The 24498-nt window shown below is 35.5% G+C and overlaps 3 protein-coding genes and 1 long non-coding RNA gene across 4 annotated transcripts; 3 read left to right on the plus strand and 1 right to left on the minus strand.

Annotated features, from left to right (window-relative positions):
* Positions 1 to 179: 179 nt before the first annotated feature.
* Positions 180 to 4168, minus strand: LOC110794648 (calcium sensing receptor, chloroplastic). The gene is made up of 6 exons (XM_021999618.2): positions 3840 to 4168; positions 3103 to 3348; positions 1828 to 2020; positions 1314 to 1455; positions 649 to 780; positions 180 to 548 (listed from the first exon to the last, which is right to left on the minus strand). The coding sequence occupies exons 1-6, from the start codon at positions 4086 to 4088 to the stop codon at positions 299 to 301; spliced, it is 1212 nt and encodes a 403-aa protein (XP_021855310.1). The 5' UTR covers positions 4089 to 4168; the 3' UTR covers positions 180 to 298.
* A 2020-nt stretch (positions 4169 to 6188) lies between these two features.
* On the plus strand, positions 6189 to 9358 carry LOC110794650 (uncharacterized). The gene is made up of 2 exons (XR_002535084.2): positions 6189 to 7983; positions 8107 to 9358. It is a non-coding gene; the product is annotated as an uncharacterized lncRNA (long non-coding RNA).
* A 7770-nt stretch (positions 9359 to 17128) lies between these two features.
* Positions 17129 to 17816, plus strand: LOC110777077 (uncharacterized). Its single transcript, XM_021981688.2, has one exon. The coding sequence runs from the start codon at positions 17228 to 17230 to the stop codon at positions 17675 to 17677; it is 450 nt and encodes a 149-aa protein (XP_021837380.1). The 5' UTR covers positions 17129 to 17227; the 3' UTR covers positions 17678 to 17816.
* A 3416-nt stretch (positions 17817 to 21232) lies between these two features.
* Positions 21233 to 22101, plus strand: LOC110777076 (probable calcium-binding protein CML15). Its single transcript, XM_021981687.2, has one exon. It carries the CDS (start codon positions 21562 to 21564, stop codon positions 22030 to 22032), a length of 471 nt encoding a protein of 156 aa, XP_021837379.1. The 5' UTR covers positions 21233 to 21561; the 3' UTR covers positions 22033 to 22101.
* Positions 22102 to 24498: the final 2397 nt, after the last annotated feature.

Below are 24498 nucleotides of genomic sequence, written 5' to 3' on the forward strand. Positions count from 1 at the left end.
AGAGTTGGAACTTTTAGAAGTGAGTATAGTATAGACGTATAGTATAACCCTGACTCAGGACCTCGGCTCCAGTAGAACGTGACGCGAATTCTACAAACATCAAATGTCCCATACATATTGTGATCACTGATCAGTGGCACAAACATCACAATCAATACGAAAAAAATGAAGTTAACATATAACAAAATCGGCTATGCATTTTTCAATAATTTTAACTTTTTACAAAGGGCTCAAAATCGAAGTACACAAACTACAACCATCTGCATTACATTACATTACATATACTACACAGATAGAGTTAATTTGAGCCTGGAAGCATTTTTCTACCAATTTGAACAGTAGAGCTTGTTGTACCAAAACGCCCTGTACCACCGGAAATAATACGTGATGGCGAAAATATCTCACCAAAAGATAGATTGTATGACTCAGTACCCAAACGGCTTTGCAACCAACCCTTGCCTCCAGAGAAACCATCTGTCAGGATCCAACTGTTTTTGAATCCCAAACCTGTCAAACTCTTTGCAACTGTTTTTGCTGAGTCTGAGTACCTGTTTTCCATAATAACAGAAAACCCATCAGTTCAAAAATGCCATTAATGAAACGCGACAAAGGCTGCTGCAGTTATACTAATGAGCTGTGAAGGCTTACGAGTCCATGATCACGATGTTGGTGCTCTTTGATAGTTTCTTGAGATAAGATACCTTTAATGCAACTATTTCTGCTTCTACTTTCTTTGAGTTCCTAACAAGGTTTCTTACCTTGCTCGGTAATTCTTCTAGCCTACAAGTCAAATGGATACGTCAGAATTACACAACTTCCTAACACAATAGAATTTTAACTAAGCCAAACATCACTACTCAACTTCAGCAAACAAAAAAGTCAGCAATGAAAATAAAACTGTCCAGTGTTACTGGATTTTGCTTCAACATTCAGTCAGAAGCGTGAACACAACCCAGACAAGAGAAATCATTTGCCCTACAAAACTGTGTACATAAATTTCTATGCATTTACCCAATTGCTACCATTGCTGTAAAAAGAAACCATTGCTGTAAAAAGAAACCATTACTAGCAGCGTTGGTCATCCTTAATTGGCTCTGGGAGTTATTATCTAATTAGTAATACATACGGGATTTCTAAAACATAGGAGGAATATCCCATTATTTATATAGTCATACACTCTTGTGCTGGAAGCATTTTTGAGAGATATATCAAACACCAAACTATAATTAAACTGGCCCCGATCCATGCAAACAAACTGACCAATATCTCTCGCTCTCTTTTTCTTTTTTGATGACAACGATAATGATACTTACGGAATTGCAATCATCCGACTTTTGGCACTTGAGGGGAGCTGGGGAATACCAGCCTTGTTCTTGTCCTTCTCTGATCTCATGTCAATCAAGTAATAGTTCTGAGTGCACAACATTTCCAAGGTTTGAGCAGGAGTAAGTCCACCTGAAGGGTGAGTTTGTGACAATGTATAAATAAGCAGTGAGAAACCGATTCTGGATACCAGATAGTTGGAAAAGAAAATTTAAGTTTTTAGCCTAGCTCCAGTTCTAATGTTATTTAGTACTTGCTGTTTTGACTGTTTCTTTTTTCTTCTTTGGGGTGTCAATCAATTATCGCCCCATGAACATTGAAATGACTCACTAGTTACAATGTAAAAATGTCAAATTTGATAAGATATGTCGCCTTCACCACACAAAAAAAGGAATACAGGAGTTAGAACATAAATATCAACTAGTAGTCTAGTACTCTACCAAAGTAGTACTTTTCTGCTTTGTAAAAGTATACTAAGAGATCTTGCTTAGAAACATCATTTACCTTTGTATCCGCGAAGGTTAAAGGAGACAATTGACCAGACTCGAGGAAAGAGGAGGTATGCAAGAAACAACGCAGCAGCACCTTCTGCTAATAGAGCGGGGTCTGAGTTTGAGATGGTTTCGAATGTCGACGATGCTAAGGGCTTAGCATCTTCAAACGCTTTTGTTGTCTGTTCTGCAGCACTTGTTACAGTCTGTCAAAGCAAATGCCAACTTCTCATTTTAGATCAGATCCAACTCAAACAGCCAAAGGATCAAAGCATATTTTATGGAGTACTATACTATATCATAGAATTTGTCTAGATGATATTGATAGAATTGATGATTAAACCCCAAAAAATGTCCTGTTATAGGCAGTATTACCAATATTTAGTAGACCAAAGGTTACAAATGATGAGAAATATTTGTAAGTTGTAACTTGTGACTCTCCACATCTAAAGGATTTGTCTTTAGCCATTAACTCTACCTTAGGGTTTAGGGATTGCCTAACCGTTCACAATAAGCACCAAACCGTTCACAAGTTCGAGATTACCTGAATAACTCTACCTTAGTAAAAGGTGCAAGATCAACAGACAATAAGCAGTTTCTGATGTCAATTTCAGACTCAAATTTACAGACTACTTTATCTATTGAACTGGCATCAAGATCAATAACAAAGAAATGCAGCTGTCTTCACTGGCATGCTCTCAGAAATCTAAGTATCTAACTATAGGGCGTGTTTGGTTGAGGAGTTTCATGGAAGGGAAAAGGAAAGGATACATCTGATTCCCTTAACCGCACATCGTCTAGCCAAATCTAATTCTCTCTCGATACGTTGTTTTGTCGCTCCTTTCTAACTTGATTCCCTAACTCCCCCTTGGGACTTGGCGATTCTCCCATTGCCCCTACTATACGTAAAAAGCACACTCCTCGTTTACCAACACTTTCCACGACTAAATAGAAAAATGCTAGAATGCACTTAAACCCCATGATGCAGTCATCTAGTTCATCAAAAAGTTCACCGTACTAGTCCATCTTCATTCGAAGCATTTCATCATAATTTATTACATAACCCCCCCCCCCCCCCCCCCCTCCTCCTCCCCCTATACTTTCATCCAAAACCTTGTTTTGATGTTTGCAAGTGTCTGTTATTTATCTCTCGAGGCATTATAGACTATTTCACTAAGACTATTCCAATTGGGTTAAGTACAAGAAAAAATGTGTAAAAGAATCAAAGTTTGGAGCTGAAAGTATCATCCATTAGATACACCTAACGCAGCAGAAGAAGGTATGAAACCTGAGTGGCAGTGGTCATTGATTCAGAACTAATCCCAGAGTTTTGCATTGCTTCCTGAGCTTTCTTGGAAGCCTCAGAAATCAATGGAGAAGCGGCTTTAAATGCCTCTTGTCCAGCCTGCTGCACAATCGGCGTGGCAGCATCAATGCCAGGCTTCAAAGCCTCGGCCACAACCTGGAAAACCTTTTGTGCAGAATCGAAAACACTCGAACCCACTTCCTGAACTTGATCAATTGTTTGCTCCACCTGAAAAATACACCAAATTCCACACAATTTTTTTAAAGATGGTACCCATCAATTTTCAAAATTAGCAAGTGGGTATCACTCAATTTCAAAAATCACCAATTGAGTCAATCAAGGTTACACATTTTATCAAGTGGGTATGGATGAAATTCAAAATTTTCATGAGATAGGCACCTATCAAAATCCAAAATTAGTAAGTAGATATCACTCAATTTCCACAATGAACTAGTGGGCATCAATCAAATCCACAAATCGGCAAATGGGTCAATCAAATTTCCAACATACATGAAGTCAATATTAATCAAATTCCACAAATTATCTGCAAAGTTTCTAACTGTGGTGTAACAATTTCCTATCAAAATAAAAAAAATAGCAAGTGGGTATCAATCAAATTCAAAAATCAACAAAGGGTCAATCAAATAATTCAAATTCCACAATTAATTCCACTAAAAATAAAAAGATTGGGAAGGTTAAGATAATGTGAAGTTGCTTACTTGAGTGAGAGAAGTGACTAATTGCTCTTTGGGGAGGGAAACAGCTTTAGCGTCAAAGGGAGTGGTGAACAAAGTCAAAAGAGAGAGAGAAGTTGAGGTGGGAAAGAAGAGATTTTGAGCTTGTTTTAGCTGAAGTTTTGAACTTTGTTTTAAAAGCTGGGATTTTTGAGAGGAAGAAGATGAAGAAGAAGGAGAAATGGTAGGTTTAGCTGAGGCAGAAACTCTGAGAGCCATCATCTCCATTGCCATCTCTCTCAATTCTTACAACAAAGAAGAGAGAGAGAGTGGGAATTGAGAAGTGTACAATGTTGTTGATTTGAGAATAGTGAAGCATATTTTACCGATTAAATTTGAATGGTTCCAATTTAAAAAGCAAATTCAGGCACTGGTTGATATAGTGCCATGTGGCATATAGGATTTCATTGTGGGCCACTATTCACAACTTGGTTTTTGTTTCGTGTATGTTTTGACAGTTTGAGGGGAAAAAGAAATTAGGGCTGGGCCAAAGAGTCGAAAAATCGAAATCATAACCCAGAGTTAACAAAATCGGATCGAAAATATGGTTAACCGAATCGAAATAATAGGCTTGGGTCTGATGTTTTTAAAAAGAAATTGAAAACCCGAATAAATAATGTGGATAATCAAATCGGCCGAATAATCGAATATCACAACTAGATAGAATTATAAATGAGTCAATTTTTCCCTGTGTAATTGTTAAGCGAATGTCCAAATTAAATAACTATTGCCCGACATGACCGAACCATAAAAAACAAAAAAATAAAAAAACAGGTCTGAATATGCGGGTACAAAAATTTACGGATACGGTTTAGAGTTGAACAAAGTGCGACACGAAATAAAGCCTTTACGGGTACAGAAACTGTATTTGCTCACCCCTAAAGTCAATAGTGTCGTTAAATTATCAAGCATGACTTGGCTCATTCGGTAATTGTTTGACCTCATATCTTATTTAGGATTCAATTCTATAAAGTGAGGAGGGCGGAGAGGCCCATCTCAGAGATGTATTTAGCAAATACATCTCACCCTATAAAACGACGAAATAGGGAAAAGACAAGCATTAAAACAAATGCTATTTTTCAAAAACATATGTCATTTTTCAAAAAATTTGATTTTGTCCTTTAATGTTTGTCTTTATCCTATTTTGTCTTTTGTTGGCTGATATGTTTTTGTAAAAACATATCTGACATGGAATATACTTCGTCATAAAATGAGGGTGTTTGAAAATAGGTTTTCTCTTTTGTTCTAATTTGGAGTAGAAAATTTCACCTCCCACCTACTTGGCTACTCTCAAACGTTGACCTGCATAAATAAGATGACGGTTGTAAGAGTCTATTTCTTTACCATTCAGATAGAAAAAAAATATAGTGTCAATCAATCATAGCTTGCTTGGTAATCATACGAAAAACATCATCTATCAATTTGAAAAATTAGAGTTTCAATTCTTAACACATTCCTTTTTCTTTTCTTTTTATATCATTGTTTTGGTTTGTTGTTAAGTACAGTAGAATAAATTATTTTTTTTAAAGATACGTTAGATTTTCTAAAAAGTTAAAAGAAAAAAAATTCCCTTACCCCCTAAGCGCGCGTATATATTGTACACTCCGCGACGCAAAATTACTAGCAATAATACAAACAATCAACTAAGCAATACTCCCCTTTCCTTTCTACATGGTTTACAAAAATAAGGACTTCTTTAAAGAAATTTGGCTAGCCAATATCAACTACTCCCTCCTTCCCTTAATACTCGACCTGTTTTGACCGGACACGCTTGTCAATGCACAACTTTGACCACCAATTTCTTTAACTACATATTATAAAAACTTATAAAAATATTAATATCTTGAAAATATATATTAAGATGAAGCCAACAATATATTATATACTAACATTTGTTTTCATATACTATAAATAAAATAGGGTCAAAGTGAATTATGTGAATAGTGCAAAAAGTCAAAACAGGTCGAGTATTAAGAGACAGAGGGAGTAATTAATGTGTCAAAATTATTTCGCGTATATTATACACAAACTCAATAGGAGTACAACTCAAAATTTACACAAAACAAAAGACCTCCCGTCCAAATAAGAGGGCAACAACGGTAAGTTGGTAACGTGGAAGTTACCTTGAAATGGTATGTACCTGCCCTAATGATCCACCTCAGTTCCTGCCCCTCCTCCCTTGTCAAAGGGCATCTTTTTGTTTTGAAAGATGAGAAAAAAAAAAAAAAAAAAAACGTCAAAAAACGAAAAAGAAAACGCCCTTCCCACCTTGAAGATTCATTCTTTTGTTTATTCCAAACTCCCCTCCTATAAATATTCATATGCAAGATAAGACCCTTTCTCCCACTCATTAAATTTATCATTTTTGTCATTGTAATTATTATTGACATTATTTTTTATGTTTACCTTGATCTATTAATTTTATTTAGCTTAATTCTCTTCAATAATCTTTTGCATTTTCTTCATTAATTCTTCCTCTTTCTCATTAATTTTGGATTATGAGATCTGGGTTTATTTTGATGATATTTGTTGATTGATTATTTCTTTTTGTATTGGGTTTTAATTTATGTTGTTTTTGGTTAATTTATGAAACTTATGATAAAATTGGGTTGAGAGCACTGGAGGCAGCGGTTCATCGATCTGTTCCTGAATTGGGTATTCGTTAAATTCATTGCAGTAATCGATCGATAAACCTCTGCATCCAGCGCTTTATAACTATTTTAATTTATTCTAAGATGCATTCTCTTTGTGGGTTTTGATTAATTAGGAATTTGATTATGTTCTCTAGACTAAACATATATACTTTATTTTGGTGTGTAATCTTGATTTTAATTGTTGTGGTTTCAATCAATGATGCTTATATTAGCTTTGATCAGCTGAAAATTACTCCGTAACATACTATTCACCTGCTCAGGGTGAATTTTCATGTGTTTTTTTTATTGTCATTTGTCAAGAACTAATGGTAAAATCTTGATGTTGGAGTAGCCTAGACTAGAAAACAACCACCTAGCATGGTTACCTTGAACCAGTTGATGCTAAAGTGATATTTGAAAGATCCATAGGGGGTGGCCAAATGGGGGAATGAAGGCTGATAGGTTCTTGAGATCGAATTAGGAATCATGTTTAGGGATTCTGATCGTTTTTTTTGCTGGTTAGTTGCTGTCTAGGGAGTGTATGCTAAACCTAGTTTGATTTTGATCTGTTTTTGTGTACACAGTTGAGCAAGGTCCTATTTTTTGGTTCCGAATGGGCCACAAGGACAATACAAATTACAGCTGAGAGAGGGGGGATTCGAACCTGTGGCCTCGTACATAGGCCCTCAGTGTTAACCACTAGACTAAGACATCATGGGTCCTTTATGATATTCGACAATTTTCATTTAGCCTACTCTATGAACTTTATGCCATTAACACATGTAGTTGATGATCAATGAGCATAATATAGGAATTATGTTTTATGCAGCTATAATAAGCTTATCTCTTCTTCATTAAAACCATATGGATTCGATTTTGGTGGAATGGCTAGGCTTTCTGAACCATATGCTTTCAGATTTTCTCTTGAAATTTGATCAATGGAGAATGTAAAAGTGGAGAATAGATGAACAGAATGAACCAACTACATCGGTTGCATGACTCATGTTCTTTTTAAATCAAGCTGAATGAAATTGTTATATTGTTGTATTTCGAGTTGTGTTACTGTGTTAGTTACTCACTGGAAAATCTAATAACAGCCGAATACCCGATGATAAGAGAAATGGTTGAACTCTAGATGCTGCAGCCTGCAGTCATATTGTTACGTATTTTCTTGTTTACGACTTTGTATAGGATTTAGTGTTTTTTGGCTGCTCAGGTTCTTGAATATAGTTGAGCTGTGCAAGTTTGCAGTAACAGTTAAGTTCAGGCATTTGTAAAACAGCGAGCAAGGGAGATTGCATAGTATTACTTCATAGCATTCAATATATACTGGTAGAGTGGTAGATGGTGTTCTCAGGTGTGCCAAGAAAGTTGATCCCTGCTTGGCAGTTGGCACGTGCACGACATGTACACGTGGAGGGGCGTGTGTGGCTCATGGCGCATGAGAGACACTAACACACACCGCTCCATGTGCCTGCCGGGAATCACAATTATAGGTACTCCTGAGTGCATAAAATAAAACGCGGTAGTTTGTAGACCTTTACAAAAAGATAACCAAACAAGCTGTCATTTATCGGGGTTTCATACATTGCAAATTTGCATCTTAATGTCCTTCTCAGGTTGTTCAGGTGCCAAAACTAGCTTCAGGAGGAAGTCCGGGAAACTTTCAGGTGAAATTGCTCCCATGAGAGTCAAGTGAAAACTACAGTTTGTCAACAGAGAATCTTTGTTGCTATCATAGTGTAGACTTTGAGACCATCATTTATAGTTATAGCAGTATCTATTAATGGCAGTCTTATAATTTGAGATTCTGTCTTCTTTCTTGGATAAAGTTTCTCACTAGGAATTGGGAAATTCTGATTCTACGGCTGGTGCTGGTTGGAGTTATTTGCGGTTGTCCTTATTTGAGTATTTCCTCCGTCCCTTTTTATTTGCCAAATTTTCTGTTTTTGGTCCGTTCCTGAAAAGCTAAAAGATTTCCCCATGAAACCGTAACTTTATTCTAACATAAAATACATTTGTTCCTACCGCTTTTGTTTCTTCTTAATTTCCGAAGTAAAAAATGGCTTGGGGGTAATTAGGGAAGGAGGAAATGTATTTGAATCATTCAACAGTTGCCAAGTGGAAGAATCAGCAAGGTTGACATTCTTACAAAGTCTCAAGGAGTTGCTTATTTCTGAGGAAAAATTAACATCCAACTATGGGCGACCTTCTTTAAAAGGTCTAACCTTTTGAATAACTAAAGACACTTCTATTTCTAAACGTAATCTTTTATCTTTTTTACTCCGTAAAAGTTGGATACTTGGATAGCTTGAGTTAATTCTACGGGTTTGTTAGTTTCAAGAATGATGTTTATCCGTTTTCGAAAATAGTTAAATCTATTTTGATTCGTTAACTTTCAAACCCGATTCGATCTGACATGTTAGTCAAATGAATCTGTTCTAACCTAATTTGTTTTTACCTCGATGAACCGAAAAAATCTGATCTGTTGATGACACCCCTAATTCAACATCATCAGAGTACACATTCTAATCGGAGGGTGTTGGTGTACACACTCATGATCTCACTGCTGGTATGATCAACTCAACCTTACAGCAATGCAGCAAGCAACATTCGTGCACAAGCTCACCTCAAGCAACAACAGCTAACTGCGTCTGCATCACAACCTTCTAGAATATTCAGTGTAACTGAATTCTGTTAGAGTAGTTGTTAGCTTTTATTTCTGTAATAAAGAGTGTTAGTTAGAGCTTGCTGATGTGTCAGTTTGGAGCACGTTGATTGGCTCCAACACGTCACCTAATCATTGTATATAAGGCCAATCATGCTGTAATCATTATTCATTCATTCAATAAGAAAATTATCTCTCTCTCCCTCTTTCTTTCTCTCTTTCTGCATTTTCTGTTAAGAACTTTCAGTTTGTGATCAACCAAGAAGGTGATCACTAACATGGTATCAGAGTAGTGATTAAATCAGATCCTGCTAGAATTCGCATCTTCTTTGTATAATCAATCAGCAAAAACACTCAAAAAGATCAATAAAAAATGCCTGATCAGACAGATCAATCTCAAAATCCTAGTTCTGCTTACTACCTGAGCAACAGTGATCTAAATGCTACAAAATTGGTGAATATTGAATTTGAGGGACAATTTTTCAATGATTGGAAACGATCTATTATGATAGCTTTATCTGCAAGAAACAAATTGTGTTTTGTTGATGGAACACTAAATCAGCCAGCAATCAATTCTGCAAATTACAGATTGTGGTGCAGATGCAATGATTTGGTGATTTCTTGGATGTTAGCTTCACTTGAACCTAAAATAGCAAGAAGTGTCTTGTATCTCAAGACAGCAAGAGCAATTTGGCTTGAATTAGCTGACAGATTTTGTAGAGAATCTGGTCCTCAATTGTTTTCTGTACAACATCAGTTGAGTGAATTAATACAAGAAGAGGATGAAGGAATTGCTAGTTTTTTCACTAAAATCAAGCTATTTTGGGACCAACTAGATGGCTTAGAACCTCTACCTACGTGTGTTTGCACTAGTTGTAGTTGTAATCTCACACAACAACTTCTGAAAACTCAGCAGAATCAGAGATTGATACAATTCTTGATGAAATTAAACCAGAAATATGAGCATCCTAAAAGTGCAATTCTCATGATGAATCCCCTACCTACAATATCTAAAGCTTATGGACTCTTACTCCAAGAAGAGCAGCAGAAAGAGTTGCATACTGTCAGAAATCAACTGCAAACAACAGAATCTGCTGCATTCAGTGTCAAAAGGTTTGACAACAAGTTCTACAAGCCTCAATATAGCTCTAATTCTGGCTCTCAGACTACATCCAACACAAATCAGTTCAGAACCTCAACCAGGAATAATCTCTTTTGTGATCATTGCAAAATGAGAAATCACACTGTTGACAAGTGCTGGAAGCTACATGGCTATCCAAAAGATTTCAAAAACAAAGGAAAGAGAATTGCAGCAGCAGCACAGCTTGATGAAAGCTTCAACAAAGAGAATCAGAATGAAACAGATTCAGGAATGGTTCATGCTACCTTCACTGAAGAACAATACAGTCACTTGATGCAATACCTCAACAATAATCAGGTTGCTAATCAAGTTGAGAATTCCAGCTCTCACTCACTTGGATTAGCAACAACTTCTCAGCACAAAGGTACTTTCTGTTTATTTTCCAATCTCAAGAAAAAATGGATTTTAGACAGTGGTGCTAGTGATCATATGTGTTCAGATCTGTCATTATTCAGTTCTTTTGAATCTGTGAATGATGCTCAGCATACTATTACTATTCCTGATGGTTCAGAATTGACAGTTAAGCACAAAGGTGTTATTTATTTAGGTGGAAATATTACACTTAAAGATGTGCTGCATATTCCTGAGTTTCAGTTCAATTTGATATCAGTATCCAAGCTTTGTTGTGATGATGGTTATTCTGTTTCATTCACAACTAATGAATGTTTACTTCAGGACCTTTCCAAGAACAAGCTTATTCTGCTTGGTAGATTGGAGAAGGGATTGTACAGTTTAAGTGAAGATTTACTGGTATCTAGCAAGAATAAGTATGCTCTCTCTACTGTTGGATCAGCTGATGTCCAAGAAGCCAAACTCTGGCATCTTAGGTTAGGACATATGTCATTTGGCAAAATAAAGGGATTACAAGGTGTTGATGTACCAGGATGCTTAGCTGAATCTTTCTGTCAGATATGCCCTTTAGCTAAGCAGACCAGGTTTCCTTTCTCTAATAGTAGCATCAAAACAACTAGGCCTTTTGAATTAATACACATTGATGTATGGGGCCCTTACTCTATTCCTGATTCTTCTCATTGTAATCAGTTTCTTACAATTGTAGATGATTACACAAGGATGACTTGGACTCATCTTATGAGAAATAAAACAGATTCTTTGAAAATCATGACTCAATTTCTTATTTATGTTGAAAATCAGTTTAGCTTAAAGGTTAAACATGTTAGATCAGATAATGCACCTGATTTGACAGAAGGTAGCATGAAAGAGTTGTTTCAATCAAAGGGTATTCTAAACCAGAAAAGTTGCAGCTATACACCTCACCAAAATGGGGTTGTTGAGAGAAAACACAAACACTTACTTGAAACAGCTAGAGCCCTCTCATTTCAATCAAATCTCCCTGATAAATACTGGAGTGAATGTATTCTTGTTGCTACCTATCTCATCAACAGAATGCCCTTGAAAAGTATCAGTTTCTGCACTCCTTATGAAAAGCTATTTGGTACAAAACCAGACTTGTCTCATTTAAGGGTGTTTGGATGTCTTTGCTACATCACTACTGCAAAGACACAGAGATCAAAATTTGATCCCAGGGCTGATCCATGTGTATTCATAGGATATCCTTGTGACCAGAAAGCCTATAAGGTCCTTAACCTTGCTACTCATAAGCTTGTTACATCCAGGGATGTTGTTTTTCATGAAAAACACTTTCCATATCATTTTTCATCTTCCCCCTATTCCACTTACAAAACCAAATTCTTTCTTCCAATTGTTACTGATATTTCAGATTCCTCTTCTCTTTCTATTGCTCAAAATGAAGAATCTCATATCTCTTCTCATATCTACTCCTTTAACTTCTTCACCTCCTGCTCATACTTCTCCTTCTTCCATACCATCTCATTCTCCCCCAGAAACTATTCACACTTCTTCAGATCTCACTCAATCTTGTGCTCCCCCTCCAAGAAGGTCCACTAGAGTACCAAAACAACCCTCTCACTATCAAGACTTTGTTTGTTCAAAACCAGTTAGGCACTGGTGCAACCTTGTTGCTTTTGACCAGTTACCTGACAAACAAAAAGTCCTAATTGCAGCAAATATGGACTTGATTGAGCCCACCTCTTATTCTGAAGCTGCTGGTGATCATAACTGGGTTACAGCCATGGAAAAGGAGATTACAGCTCTCAACAATAATCACACATGGGATTTTGTGGTTCTTCCTAAAGGCAAGAAAGCAATTGGCTGCAAATGGGTTTACAGAATTAAGAAAAATGCTGATGGTTATATTGAAAGGTACAAAGCCAGATTAGTGGCTAAGGGTTTTACTCAAAAATATGGTATTGATTACCATGATACATTCTCCCCAGTTGTGAAAATGTCCACAGTCAGGTGTCTGATTTCTATTGCTGCAAGCAGAAACTGGAAATTGTTCCAACTGGATATTAACAATGCCTTTTTACATGGCAATCTTGATGAGGAAGTTTACATGAAAGTTCCTGAAGGTGTCAATGCTCCTGTTGGACATGTGTGCAAGCTTACTAAGTCACTTTATGGTCTCAAACAAGCATCTAGGCAGTGGTTTGCCAGACTTTTAGCTGAGTTGAAATCTCAAGGGTTTACACAGTCAAAAAATGACTATTCTCTTTTCATCAAACATGATCTTGCTGACATTACAGTGGTGGCTGTTTATGTTGATGATATTATCATCACAGGATCAAATGAATCTATTATTACTGCACTAAAGACTCATTTACATCAGACATTTAGCATCAAAGACTTGGGTTTGCTTAACTTCTTCCTAGGGATTGAAATCTGTCACACAACAGAAGGTTACATCCTCACTCAGAAGAAGTATACTAAGGAAATGCTCCATGATTGTGAACTGGATATTTCTAAACCAGCAGTCACTCCTTTCCCTTTGAATCTAAAGCTTTCTCCTGAGGGTGATCTTTATGCAAATCCTGACTTGTATAGATGCTATGTAGGCAAGCTAAATTTCCTCACCAACACAAGACCTGACTTGGCTTTTGCTGTTCAATCACTTAGCCAATTCATGCATTCACCCAGGATTGATCACATTGCCGCTCTCACTCATACCTTGAGGTATGTTAATCACACTGCTGGTCAAGGGATTTTGCTTAGAGCTACTGATAAACTCACACTCCAAGCCTTTTCTGATTCTGATTGGGCTGCTTGCCCTTCAACTAGAAGATCGGTAACTGGATACATTCTCTTGCTAGGCAATTCTCCTATTAGCTGGAAATCCAAGAAGCAAACAACTATCTCTAAAAACTCTTCAGAAGCTGAGTATAGAGCTATGTCACAAGCAGCTAGTGAAGTCTCTTGGATTGTGAGACTTCTAGAGGAATTGGGGGTCACTGGTTTACAACCTGTTCAACTTAATTGTGACAATCAATCTGCTCTTCACATTGCTACTAACCCTATTTTCCATGAAAGAACCAAACATATTGAAGTTGATTGCCACTTTACACGAGACAAAGTTCTTGAAGGTTTGTTACAACTCAGCTATCTCCCTACTCAGCACCAGTTAGCTGACATATTCACTAAGATTCTCCCTAGTCATCAGCACATAACTCTTTCTTCCAAATTTGGTATGACTCATGTTTCACCCATCCCAAGTTTGAGGGGGGGGGGGGGTGTTGGTGTACACACTCATGATCTCACTGCTGGTATGATCAACTCAACCTTACAGCAATGCAGCAAGCAACATTCGTGCACAAGCTCACCTCAAGCAACAACAGCTAACTGCGTCTGCATCACAACCTTCTAGAATATTCAGTGTAACTGAATTCTGTTAGAGTAGTTGTTAGCTTTTATTTCTGTAATAAAGAGTGTTAGTTAGAGCTTGCTGATGTGTCAGTTTGGAGCACATTGATTGGCTCCAACACGTCACCTAATCATTGTATATAAGGCCAATCATGCTGTAATCATTATTCATTCATTCAATAAGAAAATTATCTCTCTCTCTCTTTCTTTCTCTCTTTCTGCATTTTCTGTTAGGGTGACGATAAAGGTCGCAAGTTGCGACAACATTTAGTTGTCGCAATCTTACGTGTCATAGTTTAATTGGTACATATAGGCGCCACGTAGGATATGCGTCAGCGGAATATTTTTACTATCAATGCAATATTTTTACTATGGAAATTTGTAAATAAGGTAATCGATATAAAGAAAGAAACAAATTAAAATATTAAGATTTTTTCTACCTTTTTATTAACATATATAATAGATTATATAAGTAAAATATTTTAGTTTCCAATTTAAATCAAGACACATAAGCATGCCATGTCATCATTGTGACACGGCTTAAAGGTCGCATGTTGCGACCTTTATCATTTTCGTTTCTGTTAAGTTGTTTAACAACTTTCAGTTTGTGATCAACCAAGAAGGTGATCACTAACAGAGGGCATACAAGTTTTGAAAATGTGAGCAAATAACCTTTGTAAAATTTGATGGAAAATGAGATAACGGGATTTCAGCATACCAAAAAGTTGATTTTCACACACCACTGCGAGCCACAGTTTTCCATGCTCTATTCAGTGTGCCGCAACCTAGTAACGGGGATCACTCAAAATCTCCAATAATGAATGATAGTAATGCAATAAAAACATCAGCAACTCCATGCAACGTTTATTTGGTTTATACAAAAAGGGTGATTATAAATTTTGAGACTACAATTATTCTTTTTCTGAAATACTCCCTTCTTTTCGAAATAATAGGGACACTTTGATTTTTGACACTATTCACAAATTTTAATTTTGACTATCATTTATGATTTTATGGGTAATGAAAAATATAGTGGTGGGAGATCTTGTTTGATTCGTCTCGGTATGTAATCAATATTTTATAATTTTTACGAATACAAAATAGAGATATTAATATTCAAATATTTACATTGACAAAAATAAAAAGGTAAATTGTTTCCATTATTTCGAAACGGAGGAGGTACGGAAGTGATTGTATACTTTAACTTCTTGCTTGACGTGATCATAAACTCTCGTGTTAGAGAACATCCATTTCACATTCAGATGCATATATATATATATATACTTCCTCCGTTTTATTTACTTGTGCTATTTCCCTTTTACAGAAATTGCATATTAGTTGCACAATTTCCTTATATAAAATGTTTTCACGTGATTTTTGGTTTGTTCATACAATCAATATCCACTTTACACTAATTCTCATTTGCCATTATTACCTAATATTTTCCCTCTCTTTTGTTTGCTATTACTCCCTCCGTATTTTTGTAAGAGATACACTTGTCTTTTCCGGCCGTATTTTTTTAAGAGATACACTTGCCATTTTTGGTAACTTATCAACCCCACCATCTAATTAAATAATATATCTACTACACTTTATGACCCACCATCCAATTAAAAAATAATTTTACAACTACACCCACCCCACCCCCACCTCCAATTGTTCAAAAGGACATGGTCCCCAATGTACTTATTTATTAAAATATCTACCCCAACCCCACTTCTTTTATTCTTCTTAAGACCCGTGCCCAACCAAATGTATCTCTTAGAAAAATACGGAGGGAGTATATGAGCAATTTCCGTATTTTCAATTTTTCTTAATCCTTATTCCCAACCCATGTAATGCAAGTAAAAAGAAAAAAAAAATTGTTTGATAGCTGATTGATTGAATGAATTGTTTGGTACACTTTAAATGATCGTGGGAATAACTTTCACGGTATAACATCAATTGGTAGAAGGTACACTCGATTATATGTAGAACTACATGTAACCATTTCATTTAATATTAACCCCTTGAAAAGCAATTTTTTTTTAGTTTAAAAGCACATATTTACAAATTAAAAACACTTTTTACAGCTTTAAAGCACATTTTTACAGTTGAAAAGCAAAGTGTTCCAAGTAAAAGAAACGGAAGATATATAAGTAAGTGCTTTTAAATCGGTAATGTGATTTTAAATTGTTAAAATGTTCTTTTATATAGGTAAAATGTACTTTTAAGCCGTAAAAAATGTGATTTTCATTACCGGTTACATGTAAAACTACTACAACCGGGTGCGCCTTCTAATTTGTTGTATGACAGAGACTAACCATTAAAATAATTAAAAAATAAATTAAAACTTAGAAAGGATATTATCATGTAGTTAAATCGTGATGGCTAAGTAAAGGCAGCATGTTCTTGATTTTCTCTAGCTTTACACGTCCTAGACATTTCTTTTCATTAAGAAAATGCCAAATACTTAATTTTAAGTTGCTACTCACATGATAAAACTACACAAGAAGAGTGTTAAAAAGGTTGACATGCATGGCAATAAAAAGAGGTGAAGAAAGTATTAAGTCTATATATCTATTTATTTGTTTATTCTATCAGCATCTGAACTACGAATCTGCTGGTTAATTGTTTCATAATTCACTATTTCCTTATTCCAAGCTAAAAAAGTTTATATAAGATACATTTAGAGATAAAAAATAAATCAGGGGAATGAGGCGGGTCTAACAAGGTCTGGGCCGAGTCCTAGACACATGCGGCCATGCCCATCCCTACCGAACAACTAAATAATAATGTACGCGACTATTAATTTGAGACGGAAGGAGTATATAAAAGATTGAACATACTTGGTGAGAGTTGATCACATGGTCCGGTTGATTTCCACCTCACTAAACAAAATTGGAATATTCTCTTCATTTTTCTTGTCTTTCCAAGTTAAAAGCAGAGGAATTCCATGAGACTAATTGGCTACCAAAAGCAAAAAGAAATGTGGATAAAGATAGTTTGATACTTAGCCATATAACTCCATGACTCAATAATGCATGTGGTGTTCCATTCCTCTCATAAAGAAAAAAGATTCACAAATAATAAATAAAGTCTGTTTTTGCCACTTTTTATTACAATAAAATTCACCTTTTCTTGAACTTTTTCATATAAATAGACAAATAAAATTCTCAATATACTGTAAAATGCAACAATATTGAGCTACACAAAAATGGCATCAACAACAACATCCTTATTACCCAACCAACAACAACAACAACAACCACAACAACAACAACAACAGCCCCAAGAGGAAGTGCCATACACACAAGTTGTACCAAACAACAACAACAACAACAATGCATGGCATAACAACATTAACAACAACAACAACAACAACAACAACAACAACAACAACAACAACAAAGGATCAATTGGTCCATTTTTTGCTGTAATATCAGTGTTGGCTGTTCTTGCAATAATTTCATGTCTTGTGGGTAGGTTTTGGCTTGGGAAGGAAGAGACTCCTCTTGAGAGTATCAAGTACAGGGGTTCGTGTTTCGGGTGGTTGAGACGACGGTGGTGGCGCCGACCTTTTGCTAGGGGTGTTGATGTTGGTGGAGTTAGAGGTGGGAAAGTGGCTGCTGTTGCTCCTCCTCTTGCTGATGAGAATGGTAATTAGGTGGGAACTGGGAAACTAACTACATATTTTTTTAGTTTTGTTTTAGAACTTAGTTTTTGTTACATATTTTCTTTCTTTGATAATGTATTGTTATGTGCTAAAGGATGATTCAACATATATGGGAACTTTTTATTTCTAAGATGTTGCAATTGATCGTTCTTGGTTTAGAGTTATTGAGTTTTTCTTTTTCTTTTGAATGTTAAGATGAAGGATAAAAATTGATCCAACGGAGGGCCTGTGTATTTTCCGTCTCCATTTGTAATTTGCATTGCCCTTATGACTTATTCGCACAAAAAAAGAGGAAAGAGATCCTACCCTTCATTAAGAGAATGATCAAGGTTTCGAACCTGTACTTCAAAGTCATAACTCTGGAAGTTAAGAAAGAAGTCCACGAGACCAAGTATATTAAGCATGTTGTATACCCTGTACTTGCTTGATCTAGCGCTGCGTTTGTGCAAGTTTCTGCATTTTAATGTTATCCAATTAAGATTGTGACAATTTTTGCTGTTATTGTTGTTGTTGTAAGAGATGGCCAGTGGGTCGGTTTGACCCAGCCTACCCTGATACAGCTCATAATGGATTACATGGGTCGGCACACTTATGATCCATGACACACCTAACCCAACTCGGATATTTTTTTGATGTGTTGTATGTCGGATTTTTTCAACACAACCCATTTCGACCCACCCAATCGGACCCTACACAACCCGCCACGGCACACCCGAGCCACCCAACCCAACACACGAACCCAACCCGCCAAACTCTTCATAATTTAAACAATTTTGTATGTTTAAAATGCTAATACATTATAATTTTACTGTGTAAATATACATTAACCACATTTATGTGAGTAAGTGAATAACATAAAAATTAATTAATTTAAGTTCATACAAATTTTATAACTTTTTGTTGCTAAAACTCATGTAAACCCACCAAACCCACCTGACCCACCGGAATCACATCTGGCGTAACCCACCAAACCCATCAGAGGCACCCGACCCGCATAACCCACCTTGACCCACGACCCATCATGTACTTTGTCCATTTTTTCTGACTCAACCCACCCTATTTTAACTGAGACGGGTTGTGTGTCAATTATCCCTAGCCTACGACCCACCAAACCCACCCAACCCGCCACGTTTGACTTTTGTGTTGTTGACAAAGGGGATTATAATGAATTTGAATATAGATGCGGGTTTGTTTGAATATACGGAGTAAATGGGTGTATAATCAATGCTGTTACTAGGTGGAGTTCATTACAGATTGTATTATTTCAATCTCACTTTCTTCAGAATTACAGATCAATCATGTTAACAAGAAGCACCTGACGTATGTCCAAATTTTGATTAGGTACATGTTGGAGCATTATTGTTTGCACCACTCATTTATTTATAATTTTATACTCCGTATGTATTTAAAAGTTAAATTTATACTTTAAAATGTTAAATATAATTTACCAATTGTTTTTTTGAGGTAAGATGATAGGTCATACTGAATCTAAATATTTTTCGGTTTAGCTTGAACTGTGACCCTGTCGGATCAGACGCTTTCTCGGATAAGTCCGGTCCACAACAAACCCATTGAGAAAATGATCCCCTTAACCCCTCCCCCTAAAGTACTTCTAATTAATGGTCGGGATTGAACTTCCAACCACAAGGTTGAAAGGTAAAGTCTACTCCAATAGACCATGTGCATCATTGACCTTCGGTCAAATGGAAAATAATTTATCTCTCATCTTTCTCCTTCTTCCACCTCATATTCCACTAACTTGACATACCACTTACTTAAATCTCTCCTTTTACTTCTACAATCTTGACTCAAGGTCATTAATTTCTCTTACCTATTTTTTTACTTTTACATATACTTCACTTTAAAGTCACCTTCAAACACAATTATTAATATTAACAAACGAATAGATATGAAATTAAATTAACATTACATATAAATAAAAAAAATGTAACGTATAATCTTAAAAATACATATATAGCACAATGAAGTAAAATTGATACGTAACTGACTATAAATTTTTTTGGGGGCAGGTTAAAAAATAATTTTTAAAAAAATTAATTGCTGTCAGTTTCACATGACCCCAACATTGTTGCATGCATACAAATGAAGGTACATTTGCATTTTATATTTCCATGCAAACACCCAAAAAAATACTGCAAGTGGAGCAATGCGGTATATTGCAAGTGGAGCAATGCGGTATTGCGGTCCCACGCCAATTTTTTTGCATTAGACATTGGGTCACATATGTGACCCGGGTCAAGGAAATTTTTTTTTGACCCTTGTACACTGTCAACATTGTGGTCATTTTGTCCTGTCAATTATCACTTGACCCAAGCTACATGTCAAGATTGTATGTGCTCTTGGCCAAGCTTCACTTGGTTTTCTAACGAAGGTTTAGGGTTCATGAACGTTGATTAATTTGGATTAACAAAATCGACACAGTATACTTTCATGTGTTATTGTTAGTTTGTTACTCCATAGCATTACTTTATTTTAAAAAAAACACAATACTTGATTAATTATTATAGATTTCTTTCAATTTGTGGACGAAGCCGCCATTAAAATTTAGCAAGTGGCTATTGAGTATTGACACTTGTTAGACAAACCGATAGTTATACGTACCATCAAAATGTTGCCGTAAAGAAAACAGATAAGAGTAGTTGCTAAAATTGAAGGGAGTATCGTCCTTACTTCCTACAAGTTCCTTTCGGCTAAAGATACATGTTCATAATTCATATCAATAATTCAATATCATGCACACTTCCTAGTCCTACTAAACCCAACCTACCACAAATATTTAACATTATGACTTCTTCCAAGGAACTTGCCCAATTTGTCCAATTGCCCATCTACTTGTGCACATAACTACAAAGTGATCATTACTCTCAACAACTCAACACCCAAAAGTTTAAATTAGGATCCGTTCGGTACAATTGTCAGTTTTTAATTTTTGTTTTTGCAATTTTCAAAGTCATACTCAGTACGATATAAAATTAAATTATTAAATAAATATTTTGTATCTTTGTAATACTCATGTTTATTTTGTAAACTGACAATAAAAAACAAGAAACAACTTTGTGTGGAATTCATATTTTTATTTTTAGTTTTTCAAAAAAATAAAAAACTAAAAACAAAAAACGATACATACTTCCTCAGTCCCTTAATACTCGCACCGATTTGAATTGACTTATTAATTTAGTAGGTGTTACTCCAGTTGATAGTGGAGTATTTTTTTTTAATATAGTTGGTGGAAAATGTGTAAGGGGTAGGGAGTGGTGGGTGAAAATTTTAAATGATTTTTTGTATGGAGTAGAGGTGTAGGTGGGTTAGTAGGTAAGTGTGATAAATAATATAATATTGATAAAGGTTTCCATTTATAGAAGCGGTGCAAGTATTAAGAAACGAACCGAAAAAAAAAGCGGTGCGAGTATTAAAGAACAGATGAGTAACTGACAATAAAAATAAAAAAAAAGAACAACCCATAAAAACCACCGACGCGCTTTTATGCTATACTTTATCCAAACAACTATTATTACATTATTTACACTCAGTCAAACACACCCTTCCGACAAAAAAAAAAAAAAACACACCCTTACATCCACCATAACAACAGATAAAACCACCTCCTTGGCTCCTTATATCTCATTTGCTCCTCTCTTTTTGGGCCAATTCTCTATCTCTTCTTTTCCTCTTCCACCCATCCTCCCCACCACTACCGCCACCACGGCACGACACCACCCTCGCCATTCTCGATATCATCACACATCAACCACCGTACAATCCGATACATATTCATCATATATACTAGGTGGTGGTTGTTGCTGTTGTTGTTGTTGTACATCATCGAACAACATATATACACAATCAACAACATCATGGTTGATCAAATAAAACAACTAAGAGAAATATTTACGCGATTCGACATGGACTCAGACGGCAGCATAACAATCCTAGAGCTAGCAGCATTGCTAAGGTCCCTAGGCCTTAAACCATCAGGAGACCAGCTAGAAGTAATGCTAGCCTCCATGGACTCTAACGGTAACGGTTCCATCGAGTTTGACGAGTTATTAAGCGCAATCTTGCCTGATATGAAAGAAGAGATATTTATAAATCAAGGGCAGTTGTTAGAAGTGTTCAGTATATTCGACCGCGACGGTAATGGTGTCATTACAGCTGCAGAGCTAGCAGGAGCTATGGCTAAGATGGGTCAGCCTTTGACATACAGAGAGTTGACAGAGATGATCAACGAGGCCGATGCTAATGGAGATGGTGTTATTAGTTTTCATGAGTTTGCTTCTATTATGGCTAAATCTGCTGCTACTTTTCTTGGCCTTCCTATCTCATAATTTAGAGATTTATCAGTCAGATTTATGTAAACTAATTGGTTTGTTGATTAACTGATACGTTTTTTTTAATCTTTGCATTTACATTTTTCATAATAACAACAATAATATATCAGCTGGATTTCAGGTAAAAAAAATATTATTGACATTTATATTTTGTCATTTTCATATGTTTATGTTCTTAGATTTGGCAGATCTAAAAACTTAGAAATCAGGGGAATTTGACTTTTTTTAAAAAATAAAAATAAATTAAATTGTTTGAAAAATTCTGTGTACATTTGTACAAGTTCTTTAAATTATTTTTGACTCTTGAGAATTTTAAAAAAAGGAAAAGAATAGATAGGTTCAATGCACGTAATATCATGTTCATAATTATGATGATGAATTTTCTACCTAAATTAAAAAATCAAGGAAAAAGAGGGTAGGACATGTTCATGCACATGCTATTCAATAATTACAATTGTAGGGGTAAGGTTGCGTACATCCGATCCCCTCTTACCCCTTCTTGCGGGAGCCTCTTTGAAGCAATGGGGAAATGATAATGATGATGATTTAATTACTGTACGAAAATGATAAAGGTCGCAACATGCGACCTTTAAGCCGTGTCACAATGATGACATGGCATGCTTATGTGTCATGATTTAAATTGGAAACTAAAATATTTAACTTATATAATATATTATACATGTTTCAAAAAAGGTAGAAAAATCTTAATATTCTAATTTGTTTCCTTATTTATATCGTCTACCTTATTTATATATTTTCATAGTAAAAATATTGAATTGATAGTAAAAATATTCTGATGACACATAGCCTACGTGGCGCATGTATGTACCAATTAAACTGCGACACGTAAGATTGTGACAACTAAATGTTATCGCAACTTGCGACCTTTATCATCACCCATTACTGTAATCACCTTAGCAATAATAACTAATATCTTATGTTAACATTAATCACTTCTGCTGTGATCATGTTCCTAACTAAATGGTGCACTAAAATATACTCACCTTTGTTCACCACCAAAACATGATAAGCCATTCATTACCAAAAAGGACACCAACCAAATACGCCAATGTCAAATTACCAAAGCAAACAGCCATGGAGGCAGAACATAGGCATCTTCCTAATCTAAACCATAAGCTCTAACTCAATGTCTATGACAAGTAGTTTACAGTAATACAATATGTTACAGTTATTACCTTTTGTATTCTTCAAGATAAATCATACTCCCTCTGTATTTATTTAAGGGATACACTTATCTTTTCCGGCCGTATTTATTTAAGAGATACACTTGCCATTTTTAGTAACTTATCAACCCCACCATCTAATTAAATAATTTATCTACACCCGACCACCACTCCCCACCCCCTAAAACGACACAGTCCCCACTTGTTTTACTTATTAAAATATCTACCAAACCCCACTTGTTTTATTACTTTATTTCATTCAATTATTCTTCTTAATACTCGTGTCCGACCAAGTGTATCTCTTAAATAAATACGGATACTATTTCTTATTTCTTTGTCAATATTTTCATTTTCAACTAAATCACGTATTGTTATCAGTATCTGGTTAGAGTGTTAGACATATTATTGGCTAGCTGTGTGTCTAATTAAAAGTAACATATCCTTCGTATAACAACAACATTATTGGGAGCTAGGTTTCGCTTAATCATCTATGACCAAAGTATTTCCCCTGTTCTTTTTTAAATGACACGATTATTTAGACACGTTTGCTAATGCACGATTTCAAACACTAATATCTTTAATTATAGATCGGAAAAATTTATAAAAAAATGATATTTAAAAAATATTTATTGAGACAAATCTAATAAGACCCCACACGACTATATTTTTTCTTAAGTATAGATCATAAAATTAAGTCAAAAGAATTTGCATGAATAGTGTCATAACCAAATTGTGTCAGGTAAATAAGAACAGAGGAAGTATTAGACTAGAAAAATAAATGAGTTTCGAGTGTTAGGAGTTAGGACTAGTTTCATACAGATTATCTCTATCACCACATTTATGTTAAAAGGCAATACATTCTAATACTAATACTCCCTCCGTATTTTAAAAAGCGATACACTTTCCATAAACAGCCGTATTTTAAAAAGAGATACACTTTCTGTTTTTGACATATTTTGGTCCCAACTTCTAATTACATTAATAATTCTCTCTTTCTTTGGTTCCACACTCACATCCTCTTTTTACTATAATAAATAATTCACCTACTACCCCACTTTCATTTTATTTTAATAAATTCAACTCACTCTCCTAAAACTACGTGCAGATCAAAATGTATTTCTTTTTAAAAATACGGAGGGAGTAATATGTAAAACTAAGCCGAAGCTGACAATAGAAGACAGTGATCAAACCTCATGGTTTTCCTCTAAGATGGGCTTGATTATTCCAAATAAGGTGAAATAAAACTCTCCACATAACCTGCTGCACCCCGAACGTTTAC

Source organism: Spinacia oleracea, chromosome 5 (genome assembly GCF_020520425.1).
Source record: "Spinacia oleracea cultivar Varoflay chromosome 5, BTI_SOV_V1, whole genome shotgun sequence".
In the NCBI taxonomy this organism is placed as follows: domain Eukaryota; kingdom Viridiplantae; phylum Streptophyta; class Magnoliopsida; order Caryophyllales; family Amaranthaceae; genus Spinacia; species Spinacia oleracea.

Excerpts from the sequence above, each read along its gene's own strand:
- LOC110777076 (XM_021981687.2), top strand. The coding sequence starts at position 21,562 with ATGGTTGATCAAATAAAACAACTAAGAGAAATATTTACGCGATTCGAC.
- LOC110794648 (XM_021999618.2), bottom strand. The coding sequence starts at position 4,088 with ATGGCAATGGAGATGATGGCTCTCAGAGTTTCTGCCTCAGCTAAACCT. Across the intron at positions 3,349-3,839 it reads TAGTCACTTCTCTCACTCAA|GTGGAGCAAACAATTGATCA; the intron begins GTAAGCAACTTC and ends TGTATTTTTCAG. Across the intron at positions 549-648 it reads AACATCGTGATCATGGACTC|GTACTCAGACTCAGCAAAAA; the intron begins GTAAGCCTTCAC and ends TATGGAAAACAG.
- LOC110777077 (XM_021981688.2), top strand. The coding sequence starts at position 17,228 with ATGGCATCAACAACAACATCCTTATTACCCAACCAACAACAACAACAA.